At 37.7% G+C, this 16,705-nt stretch overlaps 3 protein-coding genes across 3 annotated transcripts; 2 read left to right on the top strand and 1 right to left on the bottom strand.

Moving 5' to 3' along the window:
- The first annotated feature begins 298 nt into the window (after window positions 1–298).
- Window positions 299–1,246, top strand: LOC132609716 (uncharacterized). Its single transcript, XM_060323843.1, has one exon. The coding sequence runs from the start codon at window positions 299–301 to the stop codon at window positions 1,244–1,246; it is 948 nt and encodes a 315-aa protein (XP_060179826.1).
- Window positions 1,247–3,953: 2,707 nt separating this feature from the next.
- On the top strand, window positions 3,954–6,052 carry LOC132609711 (uncharacterized mitochondrial protein AtMg00810-like). Its single transcript, XM_060323827.1, has 2 exons — window positions 3,954–4,100; window positions 5,900–6,052. The coding sequence occupies exons 1-2, from the start codon at window positions 3,954–3,956 to the stop codon at window positions 6,050–6,052; spliced, it is 300 nt and encodes a 99-aa protein (XP_060179810.1).
- An 8,958-nt stretch (window positions 6,053–15,010) lies between these two features.
- On the bottom strand, window positions 15,011–16,090 carry LOC132609703 (uncharacterized). Its single transcript, XM_060323815.1, has 2 exons — window positions 15,752–16,090; window positions 15,011–15,460 (listed from the first exon to the last, which is right to left on the bottom strand). The coding sequence occupies exons 1-2, from the start codon at window positions 16,088–16,090 to the stop codon at window positions 15,011–15,013; spliced, it is 789 nt and encodes a 262-aa protein (XP_060179798.1).
- Between the last annotated feature and the right edge of the window lie 615 nt (window positions 16,091–16,705).

Here is a 16,705-nt window from a genome sequence, read left to right as displayed (position 1 = left end):
TTGTTAAACTTCTTGATGTCATTGTTAGATTATGTAAATATTTAGTCAAATATATTTTGTAATCTTCTATTTTAGGATAGCATATGTTAGAATTAAATTAGTCAAATAAGTTCCTAATTTATAGCCTACAATTATGCTGTAAATGTTGTATATTAACCTATTGAAGGAATGAGAATAATCACGGCAAATATTCTCTTACATGGTATCAGACTAGGTCTCTCCAAAAACCCTAGCATCCTAGCCGCCGCCCACCCCCTTTCGTTTCTCTCCTCTTCGGCCCTTCCTCCTTCTCTTCTCCATGGCTGACGCGTCCAAGTTGTATCCTGTGACTACAGTCACCAATATCAAATCATGCATTCCTATTGTTCTTGACTATGAAGGAAGCCAATACAATAACTGGGCTACCCTCTTCAAGCTCCATTGCCGAGCAAACTTGGTGATCGACCACATATTACCTCCTGCCTCCCCCACCGTGCCACCCCCGGCAACTGCAGCCGAGAAACTTGCTACAAAGGCTCTATGGGAATGGCTAGATGACATCGTTCGGCAATGGATATTTGGTACGATATCGAAAAATCTTCTCAACACGATCATTCATCAAGAGGACACCGCAGTCGAGGCTTGGAATCGCCTTGTTCATCTCTTTCAAGACAACAAATCGGCTAGGGCTCTTGCTCTTGATGCAAAATTCACAAACACCAAATTGGTGGATTTTCCGAATGTGAAAGCATACTGCACCAGGCTAAAAGTTATTGTAGACAATCTCGCCAACGTCGGCCACAAAGTTTCCGACGAACGACTTGTGCTCCGTCTTTTGCGTGGGTTATCAGAAGAATATAAAAAATTTCGAACAACGGTGCAACACCGTACTCCTCTCCCATCTTTTGACGTTGTCCGGTCAATGCTCGAACTTGAGGAAGACAGCCATGGCGAGGACGCCATTCACGACTCCGAGTCAAATGCTGCTCTCGTTTCCCACAATATTAATCCTCATAATTTCTCTGGTAATGGGCAGCCAGACAATTCTGAAAATACCTTCAATAATCGAGGAAATTCTCACAATCGTGGAAAGAAGAACAACCGCGGTCGCAGCGGCGACAACCGCAACAGAAACCGCGGTGGCGCGAGGAATGGGCAGAGCAGCGGCGGGGGCAGCCGGAACAACGCCCAGGCCAACCAACCCACCGCGTCGCAGCACCAAGGGGCCACTGCCCCGTCTTGGTTTTTCCCACCTTGGGCTCTTTGAGGGCCACAGCCGTGGGCCACCCACCGTGCCCCTACCCCACCGCAGGGTGGCAGCAGTCACGCCCAGCCCCGTCACAGCAGGGCATTCTCGGTGCTCATCCTCCACAGTCGTTCTATTCGGCAGCCCCGTCATCACATGGTGGGTATGCGCCCACGGATATTGATCAGGCTATGCACACAATGTCTTTGAATCCGCCCGATGACAACGATTGGTACATGGACACCGGAGCCACATCTCACATGACTAACTCCCAAGGTACTCTCTCGTCTTACTATCAATTGAGCAAAAACAATGGCATTGTTGTTGGTAATGGTAACATGATTCTGATTCGTGGTTATGGTCATACATCCCTTTAGTAAATCCCTCCCTAAACCTGAAAAATGTTTTACATGCACCTAAACTCATCAAAAACCTTATTTTCGTTCGTAAATTTACTATCGATAATATGGTTTCTGTTGAATTTGATCCTTTTGGCTTTTCTGTGAAGGATTTACGGATGGGGAGCAAACTCATGAGATGTGAGAGTTCGGGTGATCTTTATCCATTCTTCAAAAATTATCGAGCCATCTCGTCTTCCTCACCATCTGCTTTTACCGTCATCTCTCCTCATATTTGGCACTCCCATTTAGGTCATCCCGGGGATGTAATTCTTAGTTCTTTACGTAGTAGTAATTTTATTGAATGTAATAAGGCTCGAAACAATGTTTTTCATTCTTGCCCTTTGGAGAAATTAATTAAAATGCCTTTTTATGACTCTCTTTCAACTACTACTATGCCCTTTGACATTGTTCACATTGATTTATGGACTTCACCTGTTCTTAGCTCTTCTGGTCACAGATATTATGTTTTATTTCTTGACAATTACACTAATTTTCTTTGGACTTTTCCCATCAAAACAAAGTCTCAAGTTTATGATTGTTTCTTGTCTTTCCAGATTTTCATTCGCACTCAGTTTGAAAAAGAAATCAAAACTTTTCAATGTGACAACGGGCGTGAATTTGATAATGATCCTTTTCATAAATTTTGTGAACAAAACGGGATGCTTTTTTCGATTTTCTTGTCCACACACCTCACCCCAAAATGGTAAGGCGGAACGGAAAATTAAATCCATAAATAATATTGTTCGTACACTCCTTGCCCATGCATCTATGCCCCCCTCCTATTGGCATCACGCCTTGGCCATGGCAACGTACCTACACAATATTCTCCCTTCTAAAATCTTAGCATATAAGACACCCACTCAGATTCTTTATCAAAAGAACCCATCCTACTCTCATCTCCGAGTTTTTGGTTGTCTATGCTTTCCTCTCTTTCCTTTCCCGGACCCCGCGCATAGCGAGAGCTTAGTGCACCGGGCTACCATTTATGCTTTCCTCTCTTTCCTTCCACACAAATTCATAAGCTACAATCTAGGTCCACTTCGTGTGTTTTCCTGGGGTATCCTTCCAATCATCGGGGGTACAAATGCTATGATTTATCGTGCCGAAAAATAATCATAGCCCGACATGTGTGGTTTGATGAAAACTCCTTCCATTTTCACAAATAAATAGTCCATATCCTACCTCATATGAGTTTTTGGGTGATGATAATTCCCCACTAAGAATACATTTGTTGCATGACCAGGCCGCTGCTCCGCAAATGCGGCCCCCTCCGCCTCCTGCAACCCAACACCCGCGCTCACCCGTCTCCTCTCCTCCCTCGTCGCCTGTCCAGCAGGTCCCTCCCACCACCCCAGCTGCCCGCTAGCTCCTTCTCACTCCTGCCGCGGCCCAGCCAGCAGTCTCGCCACTGTCAGCCCCTCCTTCTCCCTCGCTGCGTCACCACGGCAGCAGCCCCATCCCTGCCAGCCTCCCACCCGTTCCTCGCATGACTACACGTAGTCAACATGGGATATTTAAGCCAAACTTGAAATACCATAATCAAGCCTTAAGTGTTACTAACAATTCCATCTTCCCTATTCCCCGAAATCCAGTTGGTGCACTTAATGACCCGAATTGGAAAAATGCTATGCAAGATGAATATAATGCTCTTATTGACAGTAAGACTTGGGAGTTGGTCCCTCGTCCTTCAAATGCTAACATTATTCGGTCTTTATGAATTTTTTGGCATAAAAAGAAATCTGATGGTTCTTTTGAGAGGCATAAAACCTGTCTTGTAGGTGATGGCAGGTCTCAACAGAAAGGTGTTGATTGTGACGAGACTTTCAGTCCGGTTGTCAAACCAGCAACTATCCGTGTGGTACTTACTATTGCTTTATCTCACTCTTGGCCCATTCACCAACTTGATGTAAAGAATGTTTTCTTACATGGCAACTTGAATGAGAACGTCTATATGTATCAGCCCCTGGGATTCCGGGATCCGGCTCGTCCCGATCATGTTTGTCTCTTGCGTAAGTCTCTTTATGGCTTGAAACAGGAACCACGGGCATGGTATCAGCGTTTTGCTGATTTTGTGGCAACCATTGGTTTCTCGCATAGTACATCTAACAACTCTCTCTTCACTTAATGTCGTGGAAAGGATACTACTTACATTCTGTTATATGTGGATGATATTATTCTAACTGCATCTTCAGACTCTCTCAGACTCGGTATTATGTCCAAGTTAGCTACGGAATTTGCAATGAAAGACTTGGGTCTGTTGAGCTATTTTTTGGGGATTGCCGTCTCCCGGGACAAAAATAGTCTCCCGGGACAAAAATAGCCTATTCATGTCTCAGAGTTCTTATGCAGAGGATATTCTTGACAGGGCAGGCATGTCACAATGTAAGCCTTGCCCCACACCAGTTGATACAAAAGGCAAACTCAGCGCCACTTCGAGTGCCCCGTATGAAGATCCTACGAAGTATCGTCGTCTGGTAGGTGCTTTGCAATCTTGATATTTACTCGGCCAGACATATCGTACGCAGTCCAACAGTTTTGCTTGTTTATGCATGATCCCAAAGTCGAGCATATGGAAGCATTAAATTGCATTTTGCCTTACATTCGAGGTACGATTGAATTTGGTACACATTTATACAAAACCTCTCTACAGTCGACGCTGATTGGGGAGGATGTCCAGACACTCGACGCTCCACATCGGGTTATTGTGTATATTTTGGGGATAACTTGATTTTTTAGTCTTCAAAGCGCCAACCTACTCTATCTAAGTCTAGTGCTGAAGCTGAGTATAGAGGGGTTGCTAATGTTGTCTCTGAATCTTGTTGGATTCGTAATCTGTTGCTTGAACTCAATTGTACTATTCGTAAAGCAACTTTGGTCTATTGTGACAATGTGAGTTCCATTTATTTGTCTGGAAATCCGGTACAACATCAACATACCAAGCATATTGAAATGGACATTCACTTTGTTCGTGAAAAGGTTAGACGTGGAGAGGTTCGTGTCCTACATGTTCCGTCCCGTTATCAGATTGCCGACATTTTCACCAAAGGTCTTCCGCGCGAACTATTTGATGATTTTCGGGACAGTCTAACCTTTCGTAAACCTACCGCTTCGACTGCGGGGGTGTGTTAGATTATGTAAATATTTAGTCAAATATATTTTGTAATCTTCTATTTTAGGATAGCATATGTTAGAATTAAATTAGTCAAATTAGTTCCTAATTTGTAGCCTACAATTATGTTGTAAATACTGTATATTAACCTATTGAAGGAATGAGAAAAATCACGACAAATATTCTCTTACAGTCATCATCTCTGAAATCAGCTTGGCCGCCAATCTAGGGAGTTTTGGGTTATTGTGATACAGGGAGAGGGAAATCAATTGTTTTTTTTTTGTGAATTGACAAAAAAGTCCCTAATTTAATGTGCTGGAAAAAAAATAGTAAGGGTATTTAAGTGAATCAAAATATTGGTAGGTTGCTAACCTACTACTTTCATGTAGTAGGTTAGCAAAACCATATATGTATATATGTATATATATATATATATATATATATATATCCGTATGTATGTATATATTAAACTATAATTACTAGGAGTTACAGGGAAACATGTTCCTCCATAGAGGCTCAGACTGAGCATAAGTCAAAGTAGCATTGTTTTGATTACAAAAGCTAATTTCCCTAGCAAAAGTAGTTCCCGAAATGTCTGCCCATAGTGCTTCATTGACATACACAGGAGGAATTGACAAAAATATTGTACTGCACAAAAGTTTCCTTTTGATCCCTCCTTTGCCAAACGATCAGCTACTCAATTCTACTCCCGAAAGGCATGCACCGCTGTTGGATTCCCCAATTGTTGGATTACCCACCTGTATTCATCAATAATAGGGGCATAAGTAGAATGACCATTAGTAAGCATTGTGATTACCTCAGTGGAATCAGTATTGATGTGAAGAGGGGTAAGGTTCCGATTCCAGGCCATTAACAGTCCCTCATAGAGAGCACATAGTTCAGCATGATTGTTAGTAGTTTGATTGGTGTTTTGATAAATCCTAAGACCCAATCACCTCTACTGTTTCTAATGACACCCCCCAGTCCTCCTCAACCACTATTTGTCAGGACTGAACCATATGTGTTAAGCTTGTACCACCCCCTATCAAGTGGTTCCCATTTAATGTTAATGGTGATGGTTGGAGCATTCTGATTCTTTGTTCCCTTACCAATAATTAGGAAGGTTTCTATGGCTTTGGCTAAAGTGTTATTTGTGCTTACCAGATTCTTTCTATGGTTGAAAATGTTATTATTTCTAGTAAGCCAGATATGCCAAAAGGAGAATGGCAAGATATGGTTCCAGTTAATGACATTATTAAAGGGTTGATGTTTGATGGAGTTCCAGATATCTTGCCCATTGTTGGAGGTGCCCATTGAGTTGATGGGAACAGGGTTGGAATTGTTGTCTCTTTGGAGGAGCCTATTTCGAAAATTTTGAGCATTAGGGCAGTTGAAAAGGATATGCTCAATGTCTTTCTCAAGATTACTGCAGAAGTGGCAAGTAGGGCTGATGTTCATGCCAATGGATTTAAGGTAATGGCATGTTGGAAGCCTCCTATGGTGCAAGAGACAAAGAAAATGCTTGATTTTGTTTGGGATTTCAAGGTCCCAAACCCATTTGAATTTGGTTCAGCAGTTCTATGTTCCTTAGCTACAAGAAAGTAAGCAGTTTTAGTGCTAAAAACACCATTACTAGTGAGGCCCCAAATCATCTTGTCCTCTTTGTCTATGTGAGTTGGGAGGAAAGTGCTAGAGATGGCATGTTGGATGGAGGATGGAATAACATATGGGAAGCTCTCAAAGGACCAAATGCCATTGGAATGGTAGCTGGCTACTTTGGAGCTACAAGCACTAGGAGTTCAGGGACCATAAAGGGTTCTATGGATTGGTTCATGACCTAAGATCCACCTATCAGTTGAGAAATTGGCTCTATTACAATTGTACACGACCACCCAGCTGTTCTCCTAGGAACAAACTTTCCAACCTTCTAGAATGCATTTCCAAGTCCTAGAGGTTGGTGTTTTCTTGATGGTGTTGGTGCTGCAGTGCTTGGAAATTAGGGTTCTAGCCCATAGGTAGGTAGGGTTTGAGTACAATCTCCATGAGGGACTGGCAAGGATGGGTGTGTTCTTGTGCTCAGTCTTTTGCAGTCAAAGACCCCCCTCCCTTTTTGGTTTGGTTATGTTTTCCCAGCTAAGGAGGTGGAGATTCCTTTTTTCAGAGGTGGTGCCCCAAATAAAGTTCCTCTGAATTTTATTGACAACATCTATGGTATGCCTTGGCAGCTGAACGTATTGCATGACATGGCTAGGGGAGCTGCTAAGACTGGCTTTTGCCAAAGTGGTTCTTCCTGCCAAGTTTAGGAATTTGGATTTCCATCGAGCTAACCTCTGATTCATATTGTCAATAATGAATTGGAAATCACTATGGGTGGGGACTTTTAGTAAACACCTATTGCTCACTAAATTAGTGCGCAATAGGACTTAACTGTAAATTTACAGTTTGGTCCTACTGCGCACTAATTTAGTGTGCAAAAGGTACTTCGGTAACTTTTTTTTCTAGGTTATTTTGGTACCTTTTGTCACTTTTTAGGTCATTTAAGTTGCGGACTCCTTTTTATTAACGATCTAAAAAGTAAAAATGTTACAGCTCATGACGATTTAGGAGCACTAATTATATTTTTACAACAGTTTCAAACAATTGCCAACTTACTATACTTTTCATTTTGTAGCAATTTATGCCAACCATTGTATCCCTTGATTATCTCTCCCAGATATTCCAATTCTCTTTCCCTCCAATTCATCTCTCTCTCTCTCTCTCTCTCTCGTTTCAAATCTTCAATTTGGATTTTGAATCTCGAAATTTTTGCCTACTAAAATCGAATAGGATTGTTCGTTTGAGCAGCAAATTTGAATTATCCAATTGTTTTGAGAAGTAAGTGTGGAAATTGTGAAGTCTCAACATTTAGGTTCTTTGTAGACCGATTTAGAAGTTGAAGTTGTCGTTTCTTTACAATTATGGAAACCATTATTTGAATTACAGAATTCTAGAGTGAAGAACTAGTGACAAAACTCAAAGCCACCATTATCGCACACTTGAGCTTCAACTTGAAAGCCACCATGAGTGATATTGTAAGGTCTTAGTACCTGGAAATGGTTATTGCATTGTTATAGTGAAAGGACTAGTGGTTATGTTTAGTTTATGGTGGTGATGTGGTGGAGGATATGTGAAAAATGAGGGAAAATAAATGTTTGTGGCATAAAGGGTACGATGTTGTCTTTGTTTTATGCATACATTGTGTGTGTCACGTGTATATCGTTATATATCCTGTATATATTAGATGTATGTTATTTGCATCAGTATTGTATACATCACATACACGTGACATACATATGATATACACGTGACATGTTGCAATAAAAAAATTCAATTTTGAATTTTGACACCAAACCGTTCCACATCACCTCCTATCTTCTCTAAATTTTGTATCTAGTCTTATCCACAGAATCCGACAATTTTTAAGCACACTCACTGGAAAAGCAACAAAAAGATTTAAATTTGAATTGAAACTTCAAATGGGTCTTTAATGATTGTTCTCCCAAAAAAAATTCAAAAAGGAAGTTGATTACACGGAGGATTTCCGGTGTAAGGGAAAGAAAATTAAGCAAAGAAGTTGGGAAAGCTTTAGAGTTGTGCTTGAAAATCCTGAGTAAGAAGACAAGAAGAAAGAAGATTTTTAAAATTTCCGATTTTGTAAATTTCGTTGGAGCTTATATATGTTACAGGAAAAATGGTCAAATTTGCCTCTAAACTATGTGAAATGGAATATATTTCCCCTCTATTAATAGTTCGGACGAAATATACCCTCGCCGATATTAAAATGAGCTAAATTTGCCCTTATTTTCAAGTAAAATTTACTTGGCATAGGTTCCATTATTACCTATTTATGGAACATAACTAAACTTTTCAATAATTATATTTAGTAGCTAAAATATAACATATTTACTTCACATAGCTACCATGTTTTTACCACTCATCTGATAACTTCCCACTCCCCTAAATTTAAGCCAACAAAAACGTGTCTCTCTCCTACCTCCTAAATACACGCCATTATTCATCATATCCATTAATTTCCTCCAATTTCAAATCAGTTTTACAATTCTTCAACTTCCTTTTTTATCTCTAATTAACTACTCATTAATTTCACTCACGTTTCAAATCTAATTCCCAAAATAAGGTAAGATTCTATACTGATTTTTAATTTTCACCGTGTATTTAACCTATATTTTGGGTTTTTGTTTTTCATTTGAATCAGGAATGCAACTCTAATTAATTAACTATCAGTGTTTGTTCTTGGTTGTTTTTTCTTAGATTCAATTGAAATGACTAAGAAAGCTTCTACTCCGATGAGAAATACAGGTATAGAACCCGAATGTGCGATTCCTAATTTTTCTTTGGGAATTTCTCAACATGAAACTGCCATTGCAGGCTCTTATGCTGAGAATCGTTCAAAAAAATTAACGATCCTAGGCGTTCTAAGGAATATGTTGATTCGAAGAGTAAACGACAAGAAAAAGTGAAAAAGGTTTCTCAAATGGCGAAACAAAAGAAGAGAAAGGCTGGTGACAATGTTGTTAATGTTAAGAGCAAAAAAAATGCTAAAGCCAAACATAATGTGGATGAGGATAATGATGAAGAGGTATATTTATGTTGTATTTTCAGTATATTTAATTCATTTTTTTTTAGTTCAGTTATTACAGATCTGTGAATTAACCAAATCTATATTATATGTGCATTTTAAGTATATTTTCTGGTTTTTTTTTTTTTACACATGTTTCTTCAGTTATTTCGTGTTTATTGTTCTTCACCATAACTGTAATTTTTAAGATTTTTAAGTATATTTGTGTATATTTTGTTGACAATTATTACAGTTCTGTAATTTGCATATTCAGTCGATATATGTCATTATATTTTCAGTATATTCATATATATTTATTGTTCACTTACATTATATTTTTTCATTGTCAATCACTGTTTTGTTTTATATTTGTATATATTTTTAGTTGATCTCTTTTTTACCTGTTTGTGTTCATTGTTTTTTGTCAATCATACGTGTTTTTTGGCATGTTGTTTCAGGTGTCTAAATTTTTTGTTACCAAGCACCCTGGTGTGCCACCATCTATGTGTATTACACGAATGTTAATGTAATGCAAGATATTAGAGGCAAACTAACAGACCCACAGATGGATATGTTTAGGAATTCTTGTTTTGGTAAATATCTTAGAATGCAGCAATTGGATGTACAAGCACAGATTTTTCGGTGCTTTATGGTCAAAGAACTTAGGGGCAGTACATATAGGTGCTTTACATTTGAAATAAATGGTAAAGTTTTGCGTTTTGGCCTTAGAGAATTTGCACTGATCACTGGGCTAGATTGTGTATCTGATGAAAATGATTTTGTTTATGATAACTCAAAACCGAATAGGCTTATGGTTGAGTATTTTGGTAGAAATCAGGAGAACCAACTGCCAGTTAAAAGACACGAGCTTATTGAGTGTTTCAACAAGACTGTCTGGGATGATAAAGGGGATGACGCAGTCAAGATGACAATATTGTATTTCATAAATACGTGGGTACATTGTGGTGAGCCAAACTCAACAAACATACCAAGGATCCATTTTGATGTTGTAGAGGACGGGAGATATAATGAGTATCCTTGGGGTAAAGATTCGTTGAGAGAGTTGGTTGTAAGCATCGGGCAGAAATATGCTGGTTTTAAGAAATATTATAGGATTCATGGTTTGTCGCTTGCTATGCAAGTATGGTTGTATGAATGTTGCTCAAAAGTCCCGTCCACCATTGCAGTTAAGACGGGGAATTTAATTCCTAGAATTTTGAACTGGCGGACTACGGAAGGAAAACCAGAATTCAAGAGATTGATGGATGGCATGTTCAGAGACGACAAAAACCCGGTAAAACAGTTTTTAACAGTTTTGTATCCTTTACCATTTAACTGTTTTAATATGTTTGTTTTACATGGTATATTTTGATTATATTTTGTCTATATTTATGAAATAAGTCATTTGTGATCAATATATTTTGACTATATTTTCCTCATATTTTTAGTATGTTACCAATGTAAATATATATGGTAATGTAGTTTCTATATTTTGTTGTTCGCAGTCCTGTAGATTTGAGGAAGTTGTGCCAACACCCCATGAGTTGGAAACTCTTAAATTGCCCTCTGTTGCACATGACATACCAGACGTCAAACATGGAGTTGATGGTGTACATGGTACTGATTTAGTAGATAATGATTAAGATGATTTTAGTACCACACCACCGCATCTGTGCAGTGGCAAACAGCAACAAAGGAGTGTCAATTCTGATTCCCCGCGAGGCAAGAAACGGACACAGTTTCCAGTTTCTGTTCCTCCTTCCAGGAAACAAGCATCACGGAAGGAATCTCGGATAAAAGGGACAAGTAAACCAGATGCACCTACAGGACCCCGAACAGATGAGTTTAAACCGATAAGGGAAGAGATTCGAATTTTCAAGAAAGAAGTAGGCGTTTTGTTTTCAATATGTTTTTTTTTACTTCATATTGCTTGTGTCAAGTAATTAACAATTCTAATTCTATTTTTTGTGTTTCAAAACTGTAGGTGTTTGACTACATGGATAACAACTTCAAAAAGTTGTTAGATGCAATAAAGGGCAATCAAACACCATATAAGGTAAAAATCAACACTAAAAATGGAAATTATATACTTTTTAAGTTATTTTGATATATTTATTGGAAGACTTTATATTTTCTTTTGGAAAATTTTAAAGGTTGGAGACACAATGTTGCAAGCTAACTTACATAGTGATGATGGGATTTCTCAAGGCAATCAAAGTGGCGGTGCAGTAAAGCTTTCAACCAAAGAGAATCAAGGTGGTGGTGCCACTTCCGCGCAGAGGAGTCATCCAGTGATACTCATTTTTTCTTTCACTTTGCTATATTTGTTTTGGATTGATATTTTAATAGTAGTTTTTCATATATATTGTGGCTATATTTTAATTCTATTTTGATTATTATGTTCAATGTTACTTATTCTGGTTTATGTTTACTATATTTCAGGTATATTTACCATATATTTTGTCTATATTTATATGAAACTTTTAACTTCTATAGCAGTGCTATATATGTGTATATGTGTATCTGTTTTGCTGATGCCTTTAAATTCATTTGAACCATGTTTTTATTGTTTTAGGTTGAGGGAGTTGGGTTGCCAATTAATGATCCGATTTCTGTTGTTGATGTGGATAAAGAAACCGGAGTTAAAAGTGATGCACAAACAGATGAAGTGCCCATAACACCAATCCATTTAAATTTTGATGTAAGTATTGAAATGTGGCTTTTAAGTGTCAATCACATATCGTTTTGATAAGCAATAATTGACAAACACCAGTCGTTTTTTTCTTATTTTTTATTTCAGGAATCTCAGCAAATCGGTGATATGGAGAATGCTAATGCTGAATTTACCGCATCAGAGGAAATGGTAGCGGACTTGCTAGTCAACTGTCCTTTAGCATGTGTTATTCCTCTCGGTCCTCCTCCAGTACCACGCGATGATCAAACTGATTTGTCAAGTCTAAGGACCCCTCAGAATCTCGACGATAACCCGGTAACGATCTCTCAGTGGATGATTCCTGATTCTCAGATATCAATCCAACTTGGAGTACAACCAACAACCAGACAAAGTTCAACTAATGAAACTGAACAGCAAGTTGGAGTACAACCGATCGTTGGCCACATTCAAGTGATGAAACTGGACAACAAATTCCTGTACAACCAAATGCGGGTCAAAGCTCAAGTGGTGAGACTGCACAGCTTTCAAACACTGAAAAACAAATCATTGTCCATCCAGGTGCTGCCCAAGAAAGGAAACCAAGCAAATACAACTTGTCCCCTTATTGTCCCAATTTCAGCTCAGCGGGTTCTTTTGCCAAAAATATTAGTCCTTGCATTTATTAGAAAAAACACCCATTTGTTGACCACCCTATAAATGCGCTGTTAGATACTTCGTTTCTTCAAGAATATCAAAAGTGGCTTGAGAAGGATCTGTTGAAATCGCACGACAAAAGGTACTTATTGTCACAACTTATTTTTTTAGTTTTCCAGAAATCAATTCTCAATAAACTTAACGTATGTTCTTTCCATTGTTGATATACAGGAAGCCAAAGGAAAATCATTATAGAAAGAACAAGGAAGGAGTGGATCCTGCGGATGCCGAACTTCGGTTACATTTAGGCGTTACAGCCGTATCCGACAAAAACTGGTTCTACTTGTTATCTATGGATGGGCAACTTTGGACTGATGAGGTTTGATATCTTTCTGCTTGTTATCTAAGTTTTTTTATGTTTTATAATAGAATTACAATGTGATGTATCTAGAGTATATTTTTTACTATATTTGACATATATATATATAGATCACAATTTTGTATTTACGTTAAGACTGTATTGTATTTTTAAAATATTCTCATCATTATATTTGCACTATATTTAATATAGAGACATTAATTTACTAGTTGAGCATAGTACTGATCAGGTATACAGAATTGTATTTTTGTTATATTTAAGAGTAAATTTCACTATATTTAATATATATACAGCAATAGTTTTATTGAACATAGTATTGATTATAGTCACGGAATTGATGTTTTACAGTATATTGATGTTATTTTCTACTACCTACGCAAGAAGGGGAAGTATCACAATAACAACTATAGATTCACCACTGCCAGCTGTATTTTTCACACTTTAGTTGCTGAAATTTACAAATCTTGGGAAAACCCTGATTCATCCACATGTGTCGCCAGTAAGGAAGATGAACTGTGTGAGTACATTAACGGGCACAGGCTGTTGGCTAATGTACCATGGTATACTGTTGACAACGTACTAATTCCTGTCAACATAAAAGAGGAAAATCACTGGATTTTGGTTGTGATATCATTTACTGACAGGTGCGTTCTCATCCAATGAAAAGATCATTCATTTTTCTACAAAATTTATATGTTTGTTTTTTTCGTATATTTTATTTTTACAAACAGGTGCATCTACGTATACAACTCATACCGAGCTGTAGGGCATGATGCTGTCGTTAGAGCCGGAATGAAAATGTTGGCTACTCTTGTGACACACAGTCTACAAATGACTGATTTCTATGAGAAGAAGACGGATATAGATTTTGCCACACATCCTTCTTACAGAAATAGAGAACAGACCGACAACTTTGACATTGTGAATGTAGACAATCTCCCGCAACAAGCTCCCTCTAGCATGTAAGAATCTCTTCCAATAAAAAACACAATAAATACATCTTTTTTTTTGTGGGTTTTGATCAGTAAATTTTTTGATCATTTTTGTTCAGGGATTATGATGTGTATGTGGCAGCCTTCGCTGAATACTTGAGCTCAAGTGAAGTCATCCCATCGAATTCGATGCAAAATTACTCCGTATGAGATACGGCGCCCTTTTATGCGACTATGCATGGGATAAGTCAAACAACAATGCATCAAGTGATAACGAGCAGCCTCCAAGACCAATTAAACCGGCAGTTGATTACGATGCAGTTGATAAAGAGGATCTTGATTAGGCCACCAAGTCTTTTGTGTTTTTGATTTTCATGTTGAACAATAGCATAGTTGGTTGCGACTTTTGTTGCTGTTTTTTCATTTTGGACATATCGTTTCATGTGCAGTAATGTTTTTTAGTATGATTAATATTGAACACCACCTTATGGTTTTTATATTGTTGTTTCTTTCAAGTATGTTATTTTTTCAATGCATAAATTCCATTTTCATTTTCTGTGAAATGTATTCATTTAACAAAGTAGTATATCTAACCATTTAAATACAGTCGAAATATACAGAAAATATAACTCAGATATATTCCATAAGTCCATTTTTTAATGTACAGTGTGTTACAAAATTTAAAATTTCATCTAAATACACTTCAAATATATGTAAAATATATATCAAATATAGTTAACAGTAAACCAGAACAAGTATTATCTACCAGATCAGACAAAATGCAACTAAAATATTGCCAAAATATATACGAAATACAACTATTAAAGCATAAATCCAAAACAAAAGGTCAAATCAGTTTACATAGAGTAGACTTTCCAAATCCCATTTAACCACCAATATAGCATTACATTGAAAAACATCGGATGTTCAACCATGTGAAATACAATACTAGAATAATATGAATTCAAGATGAATTCATTTTTTATTTTTAACTGAAATTTAAAGTAGAATTGTCTTAACAAATAAAGTCAAAATGGACTTAGTTATTTTTCTTATTGAGCGGCAGATTATCACACGAACGCCTGTTATGACCAAGACGTCCACATTTACCGCAAGAATTCCTGCGTTTACCAATCATCAACTCCTGTAATGGCCTGTCCCTCTTCTTTTTTGGCCTCCCAAGGGGTCTCTTATAGATCGATGGCATAACAACTTCATCTGATATACTTTTAGGAACATTCCACTCGGTATCATCGGGAAGAGGATCAACTGGCACATCATATGTGTTCACAACTGTTTCCGGCTTGAATAAATCCGAACAATATGCATCAGCAGTCAAATTTTTATTCTTCAATACTGCCCATGCATGAGAGCACGGTATCTCGCCCAGTTGGAACATCCTGCAGCTGCAAGTTTTCTTCTTCAAATCGATTATGAAACGCCTCGGTCCATCATTCACTGTGTAAACATATTCAGTTGACGCTTCAACCTGAGAACCATTTAACTAAAAAACAAGCATTACCTGAGCAGTTTTACCATATTGGGAATATATATAAATATATTAGATATAGTAAAAATATAGATTAAATTTTTGTGTTGCAAACAAAGATACCCTCATTCGTATTGATTTGTACTCGTTTATCGACAACATCTCTTGATACCGCCTCATCAGTGTTGTGAATGTGTAGGTACCATTTTTTCTATTTGTGCAATTCCATCTACCAAACATCTTCCTCACTTCTTCAAGGAAATCAAAAATATGTAACTCTCTTGCAGCAACCAGTTTTCCATTAATACATTCGGCTATATTCGAAGTCATTGTCCATCCTCTGTTAACAGGTGAATAAAGCCTAGACCATTTATCTCTTCCAGCATCTTCTAGGTATCGTTTTACCCGAATATCAACATTCCCAATCTTCTCCATCAATTTATCGAACTCATCTTGGCTGTATGCCTTCGCTAGTGAATAAAATATAGGACTCAACACCTCACTGTTTGTTGTGTATTGCTTTGTCACATTTTTCCACAAATACCATATAAAATCCAAATGAGGAACAGTAGGATACACCTTAGAAACTGCGTGTATTATGCTTTCATGTCTGTCGGACACGACACACATATTTTGCCTAACACCATAAGCTTGCTTGAATAGTTCAAAGAACCACGTCCAGGACTTATTATTCTCAGAATCTATCACACCATACGCTAGTGGTAGGATATTACCTACAAAAATCAGTATATATTTATAATATATTCAACACATATTTCAACCGAATTTGATCTCACACTATATTTTTAGCAACATCATTTATAAAACAACAGTATATATTTACGATATATTCAACTCATATTTACAGTGTATTTCAGCATATAATATTTGCAAGAGATTAATTCCGTGACTATTCTCATTGATTGAGTTGGTAAATATTCCATAGTTACAATGTCCTATTAGGATACAAACTATACTAACCTAAAATAGAAGATTCACAAAATATTCTTTTACTACATATTTACACTATTTATCACACACCCGCAGTCGAAACGGGAGGTTTACGAACACTGAGACTGTCTCGAAAATCTTCAAATAAGACCTGTGGCAGTCCTTTAGTAAAAATATCGGTGAGCCGATATCGGGACGGAACATGAAGGACACGGACGTGGCCGCGCGCCACCTTTTCACGAACAAAATGTATAGCCATCTCAATGTGTTGGGTGCGCTGATGTTGGACTGGAT

Source organism: Lycium barbarum, chromosome 1 (assembly GCF_019175385.1).
Source record: "Lycium barbarum isolate Lr01 chromosome 1, ASM1917538v2, whole genome shotgun sequence".
NCBI classification, from domain to species: Eukaryota; Viridiplantae; Streptophyta; class Magnoliopsida; order Solanales; family Solanaceae; genus Lycium; species Lycium barbarum.
The sequence above is the reverse complement of the archived record's forward strand: the minus strand, read 5'-3'. Positions and strand labels throughout refer to the sequence as shown.